At 48.3% G+C, this 15,892-nt stretch overlaps 1 protein-coding gene across 1 annotated transcript in view; it reads right to left on the bottom strand.

Annotated features, from left to right (window-relative positions):
* FAIM2 (Fas apoptotic inhibitory molecule 2) overlaps nt 1-7,723 on the bottom strand; it is a 32,124-nt gene extending 24,401 nt beyond the window's left edge. Inside the window, exons 1-5 of the mRNA XM_042780543.1 lie at nt 7,709-7,723; nt 4,421-4,616; nt 1,167-1,267; nt 693-757; nt 174-227 (exon numbers count right to left, since the gene is read on the bottom strand). Coding sequence (XP_042636477.1) covers nt 174-227; nt 693-757; nt 1,167-1,267; nt 4,421-4,616; nt 7,709-7,723 — 431 coding nt within the window. The remainder of the gene's footprint in view (nt 1-173; nt 228-692; nt 758-1,166; nt 1,268-4,420; nt 4,617-7,708) is intronic.
* Between the last annotated feature and the right edge of the window lie 8,169 nt (nt 7,724-15,892).

The following is a 15,892-nucleotide window of genomic DNA, read 5'->3' as shown; positions in this document are numbered from 1 at the left end:
CAATGTGAGGCCCCAGCTCCACCCTTCCTTCCTTGTCAGCAGAACTGGGACATCTCTGAGGACAGTTCCTACAGGGTTGGGGGAGGCCATGGGCTTGGGATCTGTCAACAGAGCTCCTTGTGTCATTGATCTTCCTCTGGGAGGAACCCTGGGGGGGGTCAGAGCATACTCACTAGGATGCCCAGTACCAGCCGGGGTTGGCCTGGACATAGTCCTTGACAGGGTCACTGCAGAGAAGGGAAGGAGGGAGAGAGTTAGAAATTACCCTCAGTCTCTATTTCTGGTTCAGCATCTGCCCTGCCCCACACAGTTCATGGGATTTGAGAGGAAGAAGGAGGAAATATAGCCCCTGGAAGCTCAAGGGCCCCCAGCTCACAGTCCTGGTCTGTGGGTGCCTGTGATACCTGGTGTGAGGCTGGTGGACCTGAGAGAAATGAATGCCTCACAGACATCTGCAGGTCCAGAGGCATCTGTGCATGCAGACCCCGGGCCCACTCTAGAAGGAGAACCCCTCACCCTCAGTGCACTGAGGTTCTTCCCCACACAGAAAGTGGTCTTTTGGACCCACTGCCCCATTTCCTACGTGCCCCTGCACAAATTTCCTCAGGCAAACACTCCGAGAGAAGTCCAATTCTGGTCCCCCTGCCCATGCCTGGATAATGTCATCCCTGGAAGGTGCTGGTCCAACTCACCAGAAGGTAAAGAGAGCCACGACACCTACAGTCACTAGCAACTGGATCAGCAGGATGGTGTAGACCTGGGAGTGGAAGGGGGTTCCACTCAGCTTTTGGAGCCCTGTGAGGCTAGATAGGTCTAGCCCTTAGTCTCCCAGTGACTCCGTCCCAGACAGCCTCTGGAGCCACACCCTCCTTTCTAGGGGTCATTAGAATGGACCCAGGATGAAAGGGGAGAAAAGTTCCTTCCAGAGCCCACACCCACAGGAATGGGGCCCACAGTATCTGGAAAGAAGAGACAGTGTGCTTAGGCTGCAGCAAGGGTAGTAGGTGAGAACTAAGGAGGCACTTTCCCCATAGGTGCTGCCAGATAGGAGTATAAGAGAAGGGAGGGGGATGGCTCCTGCACGGGCAGAGGGCTGGGTCAGAGTCTGCTCAAGGGCCTCCCCAAACCCAGTCTCCCAGTGCCAGAGAGTTGGGAGAGGCAGTTACCTTTCTGATGAAGACTCGACGAACTTTCTGGTCATCCCAACTGAAGGTGGTAAAACGCTCGAGGCCTCCCGTGGGGAAACCACTCTCATAGTTGGAGTTGCCTGGGATGGGCAGGGGAAGGGGCTGTGAGGGGCACCCCATACACATAAATACTGTCCCAAATTTCACCTGCTCAGAGCTGCCTGGCTGTCAAACTGGCTCTCTGGACCTGCTAAAGCCCTCTTCTCTAGCCCCATTCTCAAGCCCCCACCCCACCCCACCCCCAGATCTCTCTCTGGTCACTTCTTGCTTTTCCTGCTCTGGGTCCTGGGAATGAGCTGTCATCTCTCTTCCCCCTCAACCCTGACCAGGGCTCGAAGCAGCCAAACAAACAAAAGTGACCCTTCCATCTGATTCGCCATCACATCTCTCTGGACACTGGCTCCCTTGTGGGAGTCAGGGATCAGAGAAGAACATCCACTCTCCCTGTGCCACCTAGCATATCCCAGGGCCAAAGGTCCTGAGCCCATCCCACTCTGAGTCCCTTGGGGCAGGGATGAGAAACTAGTTGGATGTGGAAATGTGGGGAGAAGGTAGAACTGCTGGTGCTCCAGCTGGGAAACAGGACTATGGGGAGGTCTGGAAAGGAGATAAAGACAGGACAAGGGCAAGAAATGGGGTGTGGACGGGATGAAAACTCAGACCCTGGTCTCAGAACTCAGACTTTCGGAAGAGCACAGGCTCCATAGTCAGACAGATCTGAGTATGGATTTCCTAGCTGTGTGACCTTGAGCAAGTCACCAACCTTCTCTGAACTTATTTTCTATGACATGGTCAATGACAACCACCTCATGAGGACTAAACAAGATAATGATGAAAACCTGTGGCTTTGTGCCTTATGGGGAGTACACTGCCCTTGCTGTCCTCAGACAGCTATTCTCATGCCCTCAAATGTGCCCACTCAGTCCCTCTACGCTGCCCCCACCAGCTCCCCATGATCTCCACCCCCCACAACAATAGCCTCCTTCTTGGTCTTTCAAAACAGGCAAACTGACTATGACACTGCACTGCTTAGACTTCTTGGATGGCTCCTCAATGCCCTTTATTCAACTTCAAATTCCTCACCAAAAATTTCCATGGTCCAGGAGCTCTGGTGGCGTACTGCCTAAGGGATCTGACTGCTAACCAGAAGGCTGGCGGTTCAAACTCACCAGCCACTCCTCGGAAGGAAGGTTGGGCGATCTACTTCTGTAGTGATACTGCCTTGGAAACTCCAGGAAGGGTTGCTGTGAATCAGGTCCAACTCCACAGCAGTGAGTTTGTTTTTTGGGTTTTTTGAGCATGAGCAGAGCCCTCCTGCCCCACTACATGTTACTCCCTTCCACTTTTCTCTAGCCTGAGTATATTTTTTTTAGCCATATGCTCCCTTGCCTCTGGGATCCCGCATATTCTATTCCTTCAGCCTTGAATACTCAATTCCCTGTCTCTTCACCAGGCTAATTCCTGTCCATCCTTCAGGACTCAGCAAACAAACAAAACCAAACTCACTGCCATCGAATTGTTTCTGACTCACAGCGACCCCTCATTGGGATTCTGAGGTGGTATCACTATGGAAGTAGATTGCCCAGTCTTCCTTCCAAGGAGTGGCTGGTGGGTTTGAACCGCCAGGCTTATGGTTAGCAGTCAAATGCCTTAGGCACTATGCTACCAGAGCTCCTAGGATTCGGCATGGATGACCTTTTCTCCAGGAAGCCTTCCCTGATTATCAGAGTTAACTGAGCTGCCCAGCCTCTGTCACAACATCTATTTCTCTGTGTTGTAGCTGTCTACAGCCAGCTCTGTGAGGGCAGACATCATGGTAGGTCTTGCAATTCCATGCATCCTCAGAAGTTAGCTCAAGGCCGGGCACTGTGCACACACTTAGTAAATGTTTGTCAACTGTTGACAGAAATGAGCTTCATTCCTGTCCTGACAGTTCTGTGGAAAACATTCCTTGAGGCAACCAAGATATGGAAAGTGAGGGAGAGGAGAGAGGTGGACCCATTGCAAGCCTGAGGCTAGGACACTCTCATCTTCTTATCCATCACCTCTCCTTCTTTTTCTGTCCACCTCCTCCCTGCCAAAAACCCAAGTGGCCAGGCCATGGAAGGGGAGAAAAGGAGAAGGAAAGCATTCCTGTGGGTTGTCTGGGGCAGTGAGAGGGGCTCCCACAAATGCCAGACCTTCGTTGATCTTCCAGTAGGTCACAGTGGGATAGGTATGGATGCTAGGCCGAGGAGGTTTCTGATAAGAGTGGTAGACCATGATGCCCCAGTCCCTGTGAGCAGAGGCTCTGTCCAGGGCATTGTCCCTAGGATCCCTTTTAGAATCTTGCTATTGGTGGGGGTTGGGGAGGGCTTGGTAGGGTGGGGGAGGGGAGGTTGAAAGGCTGCTGAGGGAGGCTGAAAAGGCCAAGGAAGATACAAGAGTTGACAGTCCTTATAGCTGGGGGTGAGGGTTGGGGGCTCTACATTCTCAGCCTTGAGGCAAAGTTCTCCAGAGGCAGCTCAACTCAACAGAGTCGCTCCCTCCCACTGGGGGTTCTTGGTATGCAAGAAAGTCACAGTCAGCCAGGTGAGTTTGCTGTGAACTATGTCAGCTGTGAGGGACACTGAGGTCCTGGCTTGTAGCCACACACTTCCCTCATGTCTTGCCCTCCCCACCCCCAACAGGGGTTTGGGGAAGGAAAGAGCCAAGGAGAGTGACTAGTGATGGGGATTCCCAGTCCCCTGACCCTCAACAACCCTGGGGCCTCCAGGGGCTTTCAAATGGTCTTAAGGTTTCAGAGTAGCCAATGTGTAAACATTACACATTCTCTCACAGGGTGGGCCTGTTGGAGCCAGCTCCCATTAAGCCTTGGCCAGCTAAGCCTCAGACTGCCCTCCTCAGTCTACTCTACCTCCTCTCCACCTCTTTTCTGCATCCTTTTCTTCTAGCTGGCCCCTGGTTTTTCTCCCTCATCCAACTCCTCCATGATCTAGCTCAACGATGTTGAAAAATGCCCTCTTCCCCATTTGAGAGCACCCTGACCACAGACATTGTATCTCTCCATTTTCATGAAATCCTTCTTGCTCTGCCCTCAGAAGAGGTCTCCAAATCCCAAGCCTTTGACAACAGAGCACACAACAATCACAAAGAACATTACTTTCTGGGCAACTAACCTCCCCTTACCCAGCTTTCCCATCTGGACCTGCCACGCCCCCTGACGCTCAGCCTCCAGGAACTGAGAGACTTACTGGGGTCCACATAAGCCCAGCTGGGATGGAGGGGCACAGCCATGGGGGCTGGAGGGAAGGCCCCCGCCTTCAGCCCCTCCCCAGAGGTGGCCTCCTCATAGGAGGGCGGGGCCGAGGGCACTGCTGGAGCCTCTTTCTTCTCACCATTGGTCTGCTGCTGCCCTTCAGTCCCAGGGGCCTTGTTAGCCACGGAGAGCTGTGGAGTAGAGGCACAGAGAGATGGTCACCAGGGAAAGGGAGCCTTCCAAGCCCTCCTCACCAGCCCCTCAATACCTGGAACTTCCCTGGCTACTTCTCACCTGCACTAGAAGAGTGGTACAGACAAGAACATCCTTATTTATAGACAGAAGGAAGAACTGAGCCCCATGAGGGTCAGAGCCGGCCAGGGCATGCAGTGGAACCAGGATAAAAACTGAGGAAGGAGAAAACTCTGAATAGTGCCCACCACTGGTGGAAAGTTAGGGCCAGAGCAGGGACTAGGCCTATTTGGTTCTGCTGCTTCTCTAGGGTCCAGAGAAGGGTCTGGCACTTAGCACACCCTCAAAAGTATTATTAAATTAAAGGTTCTTAATCTCCCCACTAGTTGCATTTGGACTCCTGTTTTTTGTTGTTGTTGGGAATATACTCAGCAAAACCTGTATCAGTTCAACAGTTTGTACATGAACAATTCAGTGACATGGATTATACTCTTTAAATTGTGCAACAATTCTCACCTTCCTTTTCTAAGTTGTTCATCCTCCATTAACATAGATTCACTGCCCCCGAAGATTCCTATCTAATCTTTCGAGTTGCTGTTGACAATTTGATTCCATATAGATAGTTCTTAAAAGAGCATAATGCTTTACAAAGACCTTCTTTCCTAGTTAAGTAAACTATTGTTTGGCTTTAAGAAGAGTTCAGGGCATATATTTTGATTAAAGGGTTAAAGATTAGTTCAGGAGGATATTTTGGGAGTTCATCCAGCCTCTGTGGCTCTGGAAAAACTCAATTCCATGAGAATTTGCAATTCTATTACGTATTTCCTCCCTTTTGATCATGATTCTTCTAAAGAATCTTTGATAAAAATGTTCAGTAATGGTAACTGGGCACCATCCAGTTATTCTGGTCTGATGGCAAAGGAAGCAGTTGTTCATAGAAGCAATAAGCCACTTAGACTCTTGTTTTTAAATGAGGGAACAGAGGATCAGAGAGAAATGATTCACTGAAGGTCACAGAGCCACACTTGGCCTACTGGGCTACAGAGCCTGACATCTTCTACTGAGATTGGCTTCCTGCAGCTGGACTGGAGATGAACACAGGGGGAATGGGGAGAAGGAGAGCAGAGAGCTAGAAAGAGGGGAGGAAAGAGAAAGGAGAAAGAGGAATGGGGAATGTGGAGGGAAGGCAAGAGGTCTCTTGCTAAGGGCATGCTCTGGCCTCATCCTACCCAAGTCTCAGCCTCTCCACCAAGCCAGAACCAAATCACCAAATGTCACTTCTGGAAGGAACCTCAGAAGTGATCTAGTTCAGCCCTTTCCTTAAATATACAGAGGAAGAAACTGAGGGCCCGAAGGAAATGTGCCAATGGCAGGTTGAAATCTCAAGTCCTTATACACTCAGATGTGTACTGCCCCACAGTGTTCAACTTTAGCTTGTTAATAACTCAGGGCCTGCATGGCACAGCCACAGAAAGGAAGACTGAGGTGGAGTGGGTGGTATGAAAACAGAAATAGCAACCAAAGGGCAGTACCTCAGGACATGGGACTTAGGTCTCGTTCCAAAAAGAACATGATAAACCTGAGGGGCTATTGAAAAGGCTGCAGAATTCTTCTTTGCAAGCCAATTCTGGGTCAGCCCAGAAGCAGGCAAAGACCAGATGGTCTCTGGTTCCCATTCAGTCCTGGGCCCACTGAACTGGAGGAATATTATCCATCCCTCAGAAAGCCTGTGAGCTGGGCCAGGCAGGCTGGAGCAGGGGCAGAATGAACGCATTCACCGAAAGACAAGAAGCAACGTCAGCAAAGTGACTGGTGGGTGTGGGAGGGGGGTGGAGAGGGTCAGGAGGGGGGAGGTTTTCATTTTCACAATATTGAACACTCCCCAGGCCTTCTTGGGGAAGAGCCCAGAGCCCTGGCTCATCAGCTTCCTTGCCTTTCCCAGCCCCCTTCATCATGCCTGGGACAATCCATCCCAGCCCACAGACCCAGGCTGACCAGGAGCTCAGGTCTGGGAAAAGGATGCTTACTTCAGCCTACTCCAAAGCTGGTCCTCCTCACCAGCCCCACCCTGCCCCTCAGGCACCAGGAGCCTCCAGGGCCTTGCCCCCTCCCCACATCCAGCATTCCCAAGTGAGGCTTGACCAATGGCAGGAGGTGGCATCACCCAATGACATCATTTTGAGGCCTGATTAGCTTAAAAAAACAGGCAGAAGAGGGTCTGAGGATCTGCAAAGACGACATTGGCTCTGAGGTTCATCTCAGAGACAAAAAGGGGGAGGGTAGGGGACCTCCCTGTCCTGATTTCTCTGCTTGATCATTGGCACCCCCAAACAGAGGTCCAGAAGACCCTCCCTCTTTCCCCCAAACCCTGGTGGTTGTATAATTCCACAGGCTGTTGAAGTTACATAACCCTATGAGGCCAGCCAAGTCTGCCCCAGTGTTATCTACAATTCAGGCCTAAAACAAAACAAACAAACAAACAAACAAAAAAGACATTTTATCCAGTCTTATCCAAACCGATGTCTCAGCCAAAAACAAAACAAAAATTAGAGCATCCTAATGCCAGGTTGCCATAGCAACCCCCAACCAAAGGAGATATGTGCAGATGTGGAATAATGATGGGACGGAATGCTAGGTGGGGAGTGTTTTAGTGGAGGGTGAGAAAGATGAGCATGAAGTGGTTGGGTTTGGGATTAGAAGGCTGGACCAGAGGGGAATGCCCTATAGTCATTGCCTCTAGGGGCTCACCAGGCGTGTGTGTGCCCGCGCGCGCACACACACACACACACACAGGTCACTCATTGGGGGCTGAGTGCCTGTGAAGGGTCCGGTGAGCCAAAGCATCAGGTGGAAGGGAGACAGGGGAGGGCCGGAAGGAGAGGTGGGCCTGAGATGGGAAGAGGCCCTGACCCATTCATGACCTTAAATGGTTCTTTTGGTCTCCCAACTTCAGCAAGGACCGCTTGCACAAGAGCCAGGGGAGAACGCTTTAAGTGGTCCAGAGGGCTTGCTTAGGATGGCAGGGAGGCAGGGAGCTGGAGGATGGAGGATGGCAGATGGAGGATGGTGCAGGCGGGGGAGATGCCCGTACCTTTCCCTGGGTCATGGTGCCGTCTCTCTGGGAAGGGGTCCCTGAAGCAGGGGCGGCCGCCTGGGTCACCGCAGCCTGCCTGCGTCTCTTCTTTCCTCCGCGTGGGTTCTAGCAACATCCACTGCAGCCGGGCCAGGCAAGCAGGAGCGTACCATCCGGGCGCGGGGGTGGGGGGTGGGGTGAGAGAGAGGGGGCCGGGCCTGAAGGATGCGGCGGAGGATGTTGCGGATTTCAGAGTGGATGGGGGAGGAGGTGCTTTCACTACCTACTCTCCCGCTCCCTCTTTCCCCTCCCGGTGGACAGTGGAGCATCATGGTGCAGAGAAACCCAAGTGGATGGGTCCGCGGGGGGCAGGAGGAGGCGCCCGTGGCTCGTGGCTCAATGACAAGCCACCAGCTGACGCTACCTGCGTAGAAACTGAGCCGACTGTCAGGGCCTTATCTCTCCACCGTCTCTCTCTCTCGCTGACAGACTCCATCCGTGCCACTGCCTTATTTTCCTCTCTTTGGATGCAGCCCTGGTTTCTGTCTCCATAACCTCCTCCCTCATCTGTTTCATCATCCACTTTATAGGGGGAAAAGGCCCAGATGTCTGTCTACTGTGCCCAGCTTCTATCAGGCCTCCTGGGCCCTAAGTTCCTATGGGCCTTTGGGCAAGCTGTGTAGGCACCACTCCTTGCCTCAGTTTTCTCACCTGTGAAATGGAAACAATAGACCCCTCCCTACCGTGTCTCACAGAGACATAGTGTGGAAGAATGGGCCTCTGTTCTTTCCATCTTGCTGGGATATTTGTCCAGGTCTTTCTGGAGACTCCTAGTGCTGTCTCAAAGGCTCTCCGACCCCCTGCTCTGCTCTCTCTTCCTGCCTCTGCTATCAGCCTCTATCACCGTGCCTCTATCTCACCCTCTTCCCTGCTCTCCCTTTCCTGAGCTTGTTTCACCTCCTTCCCCAGTCTTGTCCTTGGGACTCAGCTGTCACCATGCCCTGTCGTTTACAGCTACTGCAGAGTCACTGTGGGGTTTGCAATCTCAAGAGCTGGGCTCAAATCCCAACTTGGTCACCCACTAGGCTGTGTGACCTTCACAAAGCCCTTAGCCATTCTGAGCTGCAGCAGTCACTTATGAAAAGGAGGATAATAGCAGAGAGCTGTTCATCCTAGATTGATTGTAAGACATACCAGTTATGGTGGTGAAAGCACTGTGAAGACCACAAAGCATATTGTTATTGTTGTTATGTGCTGTCGAGTCAGACCCGACTCATAGTGACCCCTCCTTGGGTTTCCAAGGTGGTATCACTATGGAAGTAGATTGCCCAACCTTCCTTTCCGAGGAGTGGCTGGTGGGTGAGTTGTTATTTTTGTTAACTGGGGACTTTCCTACCAGAGTGTCTTGGACAGCTCCAGCGGGCTGGTGGTGAGGACTCAGGATCTGCCTGAAAGAAAGATCTGGACCTACTAGAAGAAATGAGAACCCAAGATCTGGTGCAGGTGGGAGTGGCCAATTACCTCTGCTTTCATCATCTCATCTTGATGTTACCTTGAGTTCTGAGGTGCGCCTGACCCAAGCCATAGTATTTTCAGTTGCCTCATATGCATGTGAAACCTGGACAATGAAGAAGGAAGACTGAGGAATTGATGTATTTGGTGTTGGTGAAGAATACTGAATATGCTATGGACTGCCAGAAGAATGAACAAATAATCTGTGTTGAGAGAAATACAGTCAAAATGCTCCTTGGAAGCGAGGATGATGAAACATCATCTCACGTGCTTTGGACATGTTATCAGGAGGGACCAGTCCTTGAAGAAGGACATCATGCTTGGGAAAGTGAAAAAAGAGGAAGACCTTCAATAAGATGGATTGACATAGTGGCTGCAAAAATGGACTCAAACATAGCAACAATTGTGAGGATGGTGCAGGACAAGGCAGTGTTTTGTTCTGTTGTACATAGGGTTGCTAGTCGGAACCGACTTGACAGCACCTAACAACAACAAAGACTGACCAGAAGAAGGGACTCTGGTGGCCACCTAAATTATTAAAGTCCTTATTCCATCTCTACTCATACTTTTCCTCCCACTCTGTAACCACCAACTGCACCACACCCATATTTAAGCCTAGGGCTCCCTGTCTAGGAGGCCCTCTCAGCTCCCACAAACCTGATCCCTTCCCTGTCCTCTCTGGCCTCCTCCTTCCCCAGCCCTTGTCTCCTTGACTCACTTTCTCTCCACCTCACATACTAGTAAATGCCCTGTTTACCTATTCACATCTCCCAACCTTATCTCTCTCTCTCCCCAGCTCTGCTTCCTACTCCTTCATGTCACAGGCTGCTCCCAGCCCCCAGTACTGTTGCTCTAACTAGTACTGTTGCTCTAACTCTGCTTGGCTGTTCCAGGTTCTAGTCTGCCCGTCCTCTCTGCCTCTACGTTCTGGATGTGTTTTCCTTCTCCTGGTGGACAGCTCAGGTGCCACCTCCTTCAGAAAGCTTCCTTGACTCCTGTTATCACTCTGTCCTCCAGAATTATGTGTTGTAAATCCTAACCTCTATGTGTGTGGTTATAATCCCATTTGGGAATGGTTTGTCTTTGTTATATTAATGAGACAAGATTAGGGTAAAGTGTATCTTTTGTCAATCTCTTTTGCAATATAAAAGAGACTAAATGCAAGCTAGCAAGTAGAGATGTTGAGCCATATGAAGATCTCTAAGGGACCAGGAGGAGCTCTGGTAGCATAGTGCCTAAGGCACTTGACTGCTAACCAGAAGGCTGGCGGTTCAAACCCACCAGCCACTCCTCGGAAGGAAGGTTGGGCAATCCTACTTCCGTAGTGATACTGCCTCGGAAACCCGAGGGGTCGCTATGAGTTGGGGCCGACTCAACGGCAAACAACAACAAGGGACCAGGAAATGAGCTGAAGAAACAAGGGCCTCTTCCAGATCTCACAGAGAAAAAACCTTTGCCTAGAGCCAGCACCCTGAATTTGGACTTTTAGCCTCCTAAAATGTGAGAAAATAAATTTCTGCTTGTTAAAGCCACCCACTTTTGGAATTTCTGTTCTAGCAGCACTAGATAACTAAGACAATTTGGTAGCAGACAAGTGGGATGTGGCTCTAACAGACAGCTAAAATATGGAAGTGGTTTTGGAATTGGGTAATGGGTAGAGGCTGGAAGAGTTTAAGGTGTCTAATAGGTGAACATGGTGGTATTTTCAGTTGGTTCAAATGTATGCAAAGGCTGGACAATGAATAAGGAAAATCGAAAAAGAATTATGTGCTTGAATTGTGGTGTTGGCAAAGAATATGGAATATACCATGGACTACCAGAAGAATGAGCAAGTCTGTCTTGGAAAAAATTCAGATAGAATGTTCCTTGGAAGTGAGGATGGTGGGACTGCATCTCCCATACTTTGGATGTGTTATCAGGAGGCAACAGTCCCTGGAGAAGGACATTGCTTCTGGTAGAGTGTCAGTGAAAAAGAGGAAGATCTTCAGTGAGATGAACTGACACGTTGGCTACAACAATGGACTCAAGCATAGTAACAATTGTGAGGGGGGTGCAAGACCACGCAGTGTTTCATTCTGTTGTACATACGGTCACTATGAGTTGGAATTGCTTGATAGCATCTAACAATAGTAAAAGTGTAGATTGCTTTTAAGAGACTATAGATAGAATTATGGACATCAAAGGCAATTCTGGTGAGGGCTAAGAAGGAAGTGAGGAACATTGTAGGGAAACTATCATTTTAGAGAATATATATGGCACTAGCAACAGAATGTTGCTAGAAATGTGGACAGTAAATGTGCTTCTGGTGAGGCTTTAAAAGAAAATGATGAACATGTGATTGGACAATGAAAGAAGGGCGATGTTATTTTATGCAGTGGCAAAGAATTTGTCTGAATTATGTTCAAATGTTCAGCGGAAGATAGAACTTGTAACTGATGAACTTGGATATGAAGCTGAGGAGATTTCTAAGCAAGGTCTTAAAGATGCTATATGGGTTTCCTTTCTCCTAGATGTTTATAGTAAAATGCAAGAGGAAAGAGACGGGCTTAAAAATGAACTGTGCAAAATGAAAACACAACTTAAAGATTTGGAAAATTCTATTATAAAAACTAAGAACACATGTCCTAGAATTTTCACCAAGGACATGGTTATGCAATCTTTTATTAAAGAGATTAACCCTGTGATTAATGGATCTATCCAACTACTACAGCTGAAAACCCATCAGCTCAAACTGAAGGGGACAGAGAAAGAATGAAATGAAAGAACACTATCTGCCTCTTGGAATTCTACAGGAAATAGACCATAAGGACTACATCTGTCACTCTCCAAGAAAAGAGAAGGATCACCCCTAGAGCAGCTCAGAGATCAGCGTACTGTTGGAAGGAGCACAGGAAGCAGGGTGTTCTTGGCTTCAAAGGATGGGGACATGGTCTCCTGGATCTCAAAGGGTGGACCACCACCACCTTCTAGGTTTCAATGAGTCAAGTTTTCACCAACTTGGTTCTGGAGTGTCAGGCTGTCATTAAGGTGTGCCAGGAAGGTGGAGCCATCACCCAAAGCTGAAGGGTGAGGGCTGCCATGCTCAAGGGACAGAAGAATGGAGCATTGTGGGGCCAAGGGGGTAGGGTCGTCACTCAGGTGGACCAGGAGAATGGGGCTGCCCAAAGCCAAGGGAGTAGAGTTGCCATCTCAGTGTGCCTGGGTGGCAGACTTGAAGTTCAGGGCCAAGGGGTCTCCATTCAGAATCCAGAGGATGTGGCCAAAACTCAGAATCTAGAGGGCAGGACCCTTACCCAATGGTCCCGAAGAACAGAAGATTATTTTCAAACTTTGAGAGCTAATGTAAAGTGCCTGTTATCGCCTTCTTTTCCTCCAATTTCTTCCGTTTGTAACAGAAATGTCTTCCTTGTGCCTGTTCCGCCATGTACTTTGGAAACAGATAACTTGTATTCTAGATTTCACAGGTTCACAGATGAAGAGGGATTTTGCCCCTGGGTAGAATATGTCTAAAGTCTCATCCATATTTGATTTAGGTGATTTGGAAGATGAGATTTTGGAGTTGACTTATGAGATAGTGTGGTAGGGTAAAAGTATTTTGCATGTAGGAAGGACATGAATTTTGGAGGGACAAAGAGTGGAATGTTATAAATTGGACTGTGTCTCTCAAAAATATTTGTTGTAAATCCTAACCTCTATGCTTATGGTTATAATCCCATTTGAGAATGCGTTCTCTTTGTTATGTTAATTAGGCAGGATTAATGTAGGATAGATCTTGAGTCAATCTTTTTTGAGATATACCGACTGCCATCCAGTCGTTTCCAACTCATAGAAACCCCCATTGGGTTTCCAAGGCTGTAAAACTTTACAGAAGCAGATTGCCTCATCTTCCACGGAACACCTGCTGGGTTTGAACCACCAACCTTTTGGTTAGCAACCAAATGCCTTAACCACTACACCACCAGAGCTCCTTTTTTGAGATAGAAAAGAGATTAAACAAGCTAACAGAGAGAGATGAGGAAAGAGAGACGTCAAGCCACATGAAGATCTCCCAGGAGCAGAGTTCAAAGAGACAAGGACCTTTCTCCAGAGCAGTCAGAGAGAAAGTCTTTGCCTAGAACCAGCACCCTGACTTGAGATTGCTAGCCTTTAAAATGTGAGAAACACATATTTCGTGTTTGTTGAAGTCAGCCACTTGTGGTATTTCTGTCAAACCAGCACTAGATAACTAAGACAGCCCCTAGTCCAGGCTAGATGCTCCCCTTCTGTAGTTTCATAACACTTGGACATATGGTCTGTCACATGGCCCTGTGGAGTTCCTGTCTCCCCATTAGACTTTAAGGAAACTTGTCTGTAGCAATCTTTGTGTCAGTAGGACTGAGTATAATGCCAGGCATGTGGAAAGCACTCAGTCAATTGTCTCTATTAATATTAACTGGACATTATGCAGAGCCTTGGCATTTTCACGTGTTTGGGAATCTCACCCCTTCCTTGCTCTCCCCATTCACTCTGCTCCAGACACACAGGCTTCTTGGTTGCTCCTCTTAGTATGCTCCTAACTCAGGACCTTTGTACTTGATGTGTCCTCTGTTGGCAGTATCTTCCACATAGCTACCTAGCTCTCTCACTTCACATCTCAGCTCAGACACCACCTGAACCAATACAAAGTACTGGTGCCACCAACATACCCCTGTCCACCACACTACACCCAACCTTATTTTTCTCCATGGCAATTGTCACCTCTGATAACTATTTTTTGTTTAGTTTATTCCCTCTCTCCCCCCAACTAGAATATCAGCTACGTTAGGGCAGGGATTTTTGTATGTTATGTCACTGCTTTATACCCATGGCCTAAACTGGTGCCTGGCACAGAGGTAGTAGGTGTTTAATAAATATTTGGATGAATAAAGTGTAACATTTTACAAAATCCAGACATTCCTCAGACACTTGACATTTTCAGCCCTGTGATGCTTCTTAGATGTTGAACTTCGTTGCCTTGACATTACTTACAGGCATACCTCGTTTTTGTTGTTCTTTGCTTTATTGCACTTTGCAGATACTGTGTTTTGTTTTGCTTTGTTGCAGTTTGAAGTTTTGAGCAACCCTGTGTCAAGTAAGTCTATTGGTGCCGTTTTTCCAACAGCATGTGCTCACTTTGCATCTGTGTCACATTTTGGTAATTCTTAAATTATTTCTAGCTTTTTCATAATACTAATGCACACTTAGGAGCTCTGGTAGCATAGTGTCTAAAGGCACTTGACTGCCAACTAGAAGACTAGTGGTTCAAACCCACCAGCCACTCCTTGGAGGGAAGATGGGGCAATCTACTTCCATAGTGATACTGCCTCGGAAACCCAAGGAGGGGTCACTATGAGTCGGGTCCGACTCGACAGCACATAACAACAACACTTAATAGACTACAATATAAAGTAAACTTAACTTTTATACGCACTAAAACCAAACCAAACTCACTGCCATCAAGTCAATTTAGACTCACAGCGACTCTTCCTTGGGTTTCTAAGGCGATATCTCTATGGAAATAGATGGCCCAATCTTCCTTCCAAGGAATGGCTAGTGGGTTTGAATTGCCAGCCTTCTGGTTAGCAGTCAAATGCCTTGGGCACTATGCCATGCACTGGGAAGCCAAAAAATTCATGTGACTTGCTTTATTGCAGAGATCTGGAACTGAGCCCACAGTATCTCCAAGATATGCTTATATATGTCCCCACTACATGGTCCTTGGACATTAACCAGACAATGGAACATTTGTCTAAACATTATTCTGGCATCTGGGCAGTTAAGTATGGTGGTTAAGAGTAAGGCAGCCTTGGTTCTCCCAGCTCTTCTCCTTAACAACTGTATGACTCTAATAAAGCTAGTTTTCCTCTCAGAGCCTCAGTTTTCTTGTTTGTAAAATAGAGTTGTAGAGAGGATTAAATGATAATATATATAAAATCTTTAACACAGTGCCCAGCATAGCATAAGTTCTGTATTAGGTATTAGTATTAGCCTTAAGGGTTCCACAAATATTGTTTAATGAAATAATTACTTTCCAACCTCATAAGGCAGCCCAGTTCTGCAGTTATTCATTTGCTTTTTCATTCATCAGGTCTGTTGTGTGTGTGTGTCTGTGTGATGCACTGTGGCAGAAGCTTTGGTGGCTCAAAGAGGAGTCAGACATACAGCCTTCCTTCATGGGGGATAAGGTCCATTCCAAGCTCATCCCCTACAGAAAGGCAATGGGCAGTGCTGGGGAGGGGTAGGCAGGCATGAGCTAGAGGAAGGGGTGTCTGAAGAAAGTGGGGGAGATTTTGGGGTCACATCCTTGAATCTTCAATTAGGGGATGGACTTTATTCTGTTAGCATCAGATAGGGAAGGGGAAGGTCTTCAAGGTTTTTGAGCAGGGGAACAACATGTTCCAAGTCATGCTTCAGAAGGATCAAACTGCTGTAGTAATTTTTGTCATTACAGCATTTTCTTAAAGAGGAAAGAAAAAAGGATTCATCTGAGAGCACCATATGGGAGAGATTGAAAGAGGAAGAGACTGAAGGATCATGAGGAGCTTGGAGACTTTGAATAGAGGTTCAGAGCACAGACTGGAGAAGGAGCCTCACCTCAAATCCCAGCCTTGGGCAAAACAGTTCACCTCTTTGGAACTCAGTTTCCTCAGCTACAAAATGAAAGTTGTGAGA

The sequence above is a fragment of the Orycteropus afer genome, unplaced genomic scaffold (assembly GCF_000298275.1).
Source record: "Orycteropus afer afer isolate SDZICR_OR568_19922 unplaced genomic scaffold, OryAfe1.0 scaffold00045, whole genome shotgun sequence".
In the NCBI taxonomy this organism is placed as follows: domain Eukaryota; kingdom Metazoa; phylum Chordata; class Mammalia; order Tubulidentata; family Orycteropodidae; genus Orycteropus; species Orycteropus afer.
The sequence above is the reverse complement of the archived record's forward strand: the minus strand, read 5'-3'. Positions and strand labels throughout refer to the sequence as shown.